At 42.1% G+C, this 5981-nt stretch overlaps 2 protein-coding genes across 2 annotated transcripts in view; both read left to right on the top strand.

The window, feature by feature from the left end:
- Positions 1-102: 102 nt before the first annotated feature.
- Positions 103-3751, top strand: slc31a1 (solute carrier family 31 member 1). Its single transcript, XM_031840064.1, has 4 exons — positions 103-1591; positions 1715-1787; positions 1957-2125; positions 3110-3751. The coding sequence occupies exons 1-4, from the start codon at positions 1265-1267 to the stop codon at positions 3309-3311; spliced, it is 771 nt and encodes a 256-aa protein (XP_031695924.1). The 5' UTR covers positions 103-1264; the 3' UTR covers positions 3312-3751.
- Positions 3752-5365: 1614 nt separating this feature from the next.
- LOC116378228 (solute carrier family 25 member 46-like) overlaps positions 5366-5981 on the top strand; it is a 2092-nt gene continuing 1476 nt past the window's right edge. Inside the window, exon 1 of the mRNA XM_031840065.1 lies at positions 5366-5834. Coding sequence (XP_031695925.1) covers positions 5588-5834 — 247 coding nt within the window. The 5' untranslated portion in view covers positions 5366-5587. The remainder of the gene's footprint in view (positions 5835-5981) is intronic.

Raw genomic sequence — 5981 nt, 5'->3', positions numbered from 1 at the left:
GCCGTTAGCGGTGCTGCTAACGTTACTAGCTCTCCTCCTGTTGGTTAACCGTTAGCGGTGCTGCTAACGTTACTAGCTCTCCTCTGATTGGTTGTTTACAATGAAACATGATCAGAGACTAGAAACATGTTCTACTGAGTCAGTACAACTTTATTTCCACTGTGATAGTTAACGGTAAACTTTATTTCCACTGATGGTTAACGGTAAACTTTATTTCCACTGATGGTTAACGGTAAACTTTATTTACACTGATGGTTAACGGTAAACGGTCCGTTACATCATTAGTTCATCTTCACTGAGTGTTAAAGACGTTTTGAGTCCTTTAGGATCTGTTTCAATACGTCCACATGTCTGCAGACTTTGACTGAGGACTGAACAGTGGTATCAGTGTTGTTATCTGGTTTATCACGTTTCCCAACATGAGGCTCCCGGCCTCCCAAAGGTCCAGCGATGAACCGAGTGTTGATTTAGTCAGCTGTTGTTTTTAAATGTCTCGTTAGTTTTATCATATTTAGTGAAGTGTTTGGTTTTATTGGTCAAGTTGTAGTTGATTAAAAGTTGATTAATGAAAAAACCTGTTTTAATTCTTTTAGTTTTAGTCAATGAATCACTTTCTTTTTTCCCTCCCGACTGTTGTTGTTGTTGACAGCGTGTTTACATTCACATGTTGTATTTAATGAACATTAGTAAAGCTGAATACAAAGTAAACGGAGAGTTAAATTTATCTTTTAACTCGAAGTGAAGCCGACTCGTCCAAACAGACAAACAGGAAGTTAAGTGTTGCCGACGGCGATGGCTGACCTTCCCGTTAATGTCGCTCTGATCTAATTGGCCGATGTCAGACCGCAACACTCGGAGCGCTCCGATTGGCTCGCTCTGCCTCCTGTAGCCTCGGGGCCTCAGAGAGCCAATCGGATTACAGCATGACGTCTGCTCGGTCGTGATCACAGTGTTCAGTGAGTCCCTCTCTGGTGCAGTCGGCGTCGCTTTAAGGTAAGAAAAGGTTCATCAATGAGCTCCTGTAGAGTCCAGCTGGTTTCTGCAGGTTTTATCAATAATGACAGACGCAATGACTCTTTAAATCCTCTCCTTTTTATTTTAAAGTGGATCTCTTGAGTTTTTATTCTTATCCAAATGATGGGTGATCAGCGCCCGTCTGTATTAACTCCCAGATGTTCAGACGACCATCACTGGATCCCTGTGATGCTGCAGAAAACTTAAAAACAAGACTTTCCTCAGGCGGCTTCTGCAGCGTCTTTTTTCTATGATTTCTGAGCTGATTTCTGGATATTTATTGTGGACGCACGTCAGAGATAACTCCATGAATTCACTTAGAAGTCATAGAAAAACAGACACAGAGCGACTCCATGGCAGCAAGATATTTATGAAGATGAGCTTGTGTCTTGCAGCCATGGACCACATGGACCACATGAACCACATGAACCACATGAACCACAGCGCCATGGACCACAGCAACATGGATCACAGCAACATGGACCACCATCATAACACCTTGGCCCCGCCCACCACTGGCGGACACGACCACGGAGGAGGACGGAGTGATGGGAGCAGTGGAGGACACGGGGGGATGGTGAGGCGTTCATTACTGCTACATCATGCTGATATGATAATAGCATCCTACAGGCGATGCTAGCATGCTAATGCGATAGCCACATATAGCCGTGAAGCTAACATCTCGGTTGTCGTTGACCAGGTGATGACTTTTTACTTTGGCTACAACAACGTGGAGCTGCTGTTCACCGGCCTGCTCATCAACTCACCTGGAGGTAATTTTATAGCATTTATATTATGTTTGTTTACATATTTAAATTTCTGTACTTGTTTACTTTTTCTCATATTTATATTGTCAAAGTTTTTATTCACATTTTCAGATTATTTCTCCCCCTTTTCTCTGTCGACACTAACCCCTCCCCTCTTCTCCTCTCGTCCAATCAGAGATGGCCGGGGCGTGTATCGGCATCTTCCTATTGGCCGTGCTGTACGAGGGGTTGAAGATGGGCCGTGAGACGCTGCTGCGTCGCAGTCAGGTCAACGTCCGCTACAACTCGATGCCACTGCCGGGGTCTGATGGGACGGTGCTGATGGAGACACACAAGACGGTCGGGTAGGTAGCTAACGCTAATGCTAACAACGATACATTCCACAACAGGAAGTGGTGACACGTTAGCGACGTGTTAGCGACATGTAACGGTAACTTAAATCACAGTCAAGTGATGTAAAATGTCATGTGTTCACTGTCAGCTCAGTGGTTGACATTCAGTGTTCGGAGGAGGCGGAGCTTCCTGTTGGACTAAAGTCCCGCCTCTCACGACTCTCTGTCAGGTAACTATAGAGTTCAGGTTCTGGTTCTGGTCTCTGTCCTGGTCCAGGTCCTTTACCTGCTGTTTTAGGTGCTCTGACGAGACCAAAACAGATGATTGATGATGCATAATTAATGAGTATCGGCAGGTTCTGATTGGAGCATCTCAATACTTCACAGGAACTTCAGTGGTGCATTTCAGTTTTTCTGAAATTGTGTTGCGGCCTGGTGAACTGATCTGTGTTCGGGCAGCTAACATGCTAACCCTCAAGCTAATAATGATGCTAACATTAATTGTCACACAAATCTGTCTGAATATATTAAACGTATATAGAGAGATAATGTGGACAGTAATGCTAACACTAACTCTGCTGAGTTTTAACATGGTGGATTAGCAATGATGCTACGCTACGAACATAATACATAATGTTACGCTGAAGCTAACTCTGGTGTGGAGCTACATCAAGTGTTGGAGCAATGCTAACACCTACAAAAAAAGCTAACACTGCTACTAATGCTAAGTTAGCTATTTTCAGCTAAACATAAAATGGTGCTGTATTTCTGTTGTTAGCTATAATGCTAATGTTAACGTGAACTAAAGTGAATCCATGCTAATGCTAACAGACTAATAGCAATTACTAATGGTGCCAAAGCTATACATCGGTAATGGAGTTTTTTTATGATGAATGGTAATTGCTAATGCTAAAACTGCTAGCATCATGTTAATAGCAACATTATCTAAAAACCTAATGCTAACAGTGGTGCTAACCCCTAGTCTCGTCCTTTCAGGCAGCGGATGATAAGCCCCGCCCACTTCCTGCAGACCCTGTTGCACGTGGTTCAGGTGGTCGTCAGCTACTTCCTGATGCTCGTCTTCATGACCTACAACGCCTACCTCTGCATCGCCGTGGCAGCCGGTGCCGGCATGGGCTACTTCCTGTTCAGCTGGCGGAAGGCGGTGGTCGTTGACATCACCGAGCACTGCCATTAGCTAGCTTAGCTAGCGCACTAGTTGGCGATCCGATCGGGACGTTTGATTTTTGCTTATCACAATCGCTGAGACGCTAACGAACACTTTCGCTCTATGTTAGCACGCTAGCCAACCTTTGGAACTACAAACGCCAGAACGTTAGCACAGAAAACGAGACAATAACCTGCACACTAATGTCTGTAGTTGGCGATTAATAAATCCGACAAGCGCTTTGTTTCTGTCAGGTTTTTTTTTTTTCGAACTAGTGCCAGCTGCGCTTAGCCAAAACGTTAGCATACGTTAGCATACGTAGCTTACATAATACACTTGTGTTGTTAGTTAGCATTGTTAGCCGCTCGTTAGAGGAGCATCAATCATAAAACAGAATTTAAACATTTATTTAGAATATAATTTATTAGTGAATAAATGTTTTATAAAAGTTTTCATTTAGATTCTTTTTTTTTTTTTTTCAATGAAATTATTAAAATCAACTTTTATTTTTGTTGCAGTTCGATAAAAAAACATCTTCTCCACTAAGCAGTGAGCCAAATTGATTAATTTATATTTTAAGAATTACATTTTCATTGAAAAAGTACCCGCCTTTTTTGGGAGAATTCCTATTGGTCGGCGAGCCGGCCAATCAGAACTGTGTTTTCAAAAAATATTCTTTGATTTTAAGTATGAAACTTGAAGCTGCTTCTTGAATCAAACCTTTTAAAAACCCATTTAGTGTTTTCTTTACGTCTTTTCTCGACACCTGTTGCCTTAACGCGGCTCACAAACGTCCCGACCTGAAGCCAGCGTTCCATATTTAGGTGCTGATCAACATGTCTGTTAACTTGGAGGCTCTGCTGGTTTCACTTTAGTACAACTTGAAAACTCTCCTTCTTTACTTTTGTTGTTGTTTTTCGGGTCTGAGAAGAAATGTGTCGTCAGTGGAGGTCAAAGGTCACCAGGAACAAACATTAGAGAGGAAAGACCAAAACTAAAAGACGACGACTGGTTCCTGACTTTGATCACCTTCTTCTTTCTGACCTCCACGGATGTGATTTATTGTGATTCTGTTTTTATTTTATTTTATCGATTCACACTGACAGGTGGGCGAAGTTTACTTACTGGACCAATCAGGTTGCAGGGACAGAGTGCAGTTACTGGACTTTTAATTCTAAGCAGCATTTTAGACATTCCCATACCTTTGATCAGTGTGTCGTGTTGTTAGACGTCCTCAGACCGTTCGAGTCTCTCGTGTGAATCTGTTCATGTTGTTGAAAATGAAGTCCAGACTTTATGATTAAAACCGTCTGTGAAGGAAACTGTTCATCACAATATTAAATTGTCTGAAAGATGTTTGAATAGTCAGAAATGCTGGAAATATTGAAAAAATAATAAATTTTATGAAGCAACTCGTATTCGTCTCGTCTGTACGGAGCAAATAAACCTTAGACAGAAGAAATATACATAATAACAAATAAATAAATAATAATACAGTTGGTAATAAAACAACCTCAGTTTTAACATTTTGTTCATGATGTATTTAAAGCTGTGCTATTTGTTTTTTATTAGTATTTTATTATAAATCTCTTCATCACCTCACGAAACTACATTTTACAGCAGAAAATGAATGAAATGTAACATTAAAACCATTCGGACCAAATAATCAAAGAATCTTCTGATTCTATCTTTATATTCTCTTAAACTCAACATATTACTTATTTAAAAGGACTGTATTTAATTTATCTCAGTTTACTAATTAAGAACACAATAGACACAGTGTCAATAATTAAATTATATAACATTTATTATACTGAAATCGCCTTCAGCATTATGTGTACTTTTACTTTTGTTACTTTAAGAATATGTGAGGCTAAAACTTGTTAATTTAAAATAAAAATTACTTTTTGAATGCAGAACTGTTCTCTTGTAACAGAGCATTTTTATATTTTGGATTATAACACTTTTAATTAAGTAAAATATCTGAGTACGTCTTACATTATTTATATGATATTATGGACTTCCGGTAAGCGCTGTTCTTCTACTGACCAGTATGAGGCAGTAATGAGCCGTAACTCCGCCAGTCTGCCGGAAGTAAAGAAGAAGAAGAACTTCCATGTGACGGGTGGATGTTGTTTAGCTGCGGGTCAAATCAATCGGGGACGAATATTCCTCCTTTAAATCATTTAAACCATATCTCCGGTTATTTTACCGGCACGTGGATGTGTTCAGTTTGATGAGCTCCGACATCCGGGTCTTATTCACGGTCCTCCCGCAGTTCGTCCCCAGCACCGACCGGCCCTCTGATGGCCTTCAGGCGGCCGGACAGCTTCGATGACCCGCTGTACGGAGCGAGCTACCCGGTCAGAAGCGCCGGAGGCCCCGCGGAGCTGCAGCACCACCACTGGGTCACTACGCCGCCGGATATCCCCGGCAGCCGCAACCTGCACCACGGAGAGCGGACACCTCAGCGTGACGATCCGCTGGGAGAGCACGGAGGTCCCGGAGCTGCAGCCGGCTGGGAGGCTCCGCAGCCCGGCGTACCTCCTGGCGGTGAGTAGGTGTGGAGCAACGGATAATAGTTAGCTAGCAGGATGGGAAAAGTTAGCTAATTATGGCTCATTTACAATGAAAAGTGATTGTAACAGGCTACCGGCTACATAGCTAACGTGAGGTCTGTCCAATAAGAAGCGAACTAAC

This window comes from Anarrhichthys ocellatus, unplaced genomic scaffold (genome assembly GCF_004355925.1).
Source record: "Anarrhichthys ocellatus isolate YVR2014 unplaced genomic scaffold, GSC_Weel_1.0 scaffold2251, whole genome shotgun sequence".
Taxonomy (NCBI): Eukaryota; Metazoa; Chordata; class Actinopteri; order Perciformes; family Anarhichadidae; genus Anarrhichthys; species Anarrhichthys ocellatus.
The sequence above is the reverse complement of the archived record's forward strand: the minus strand, read 5'-3'. Positions and strand labels throughout refer to the sequence as shown.

Excerpts from the sequence above, each read along its gene's own strand:
- slc31a1 (XM_031840064.1), top strand. The coding sequence starts at position 1,265 with ATGATTTCTGAGCTGATTTCTGGATATTTATTGTGGACGCACGTCAGA. Across the intron at positions 1,788-1,956 it reads GCTCATCAACTCACCTGGAG|AGATGGCCGGGGCGTGTATC; the intron begins GTAATTTTATAG and ends TCGTCCAATCAG. Across the intron at positions 2,126-3,109 it reads GAGACACACAAGACGGTCGG|GCAGCGGATGATAAGCCCCG; the intron begins GTAGGTAGCTAA and ends TCGTCCTTTCAG.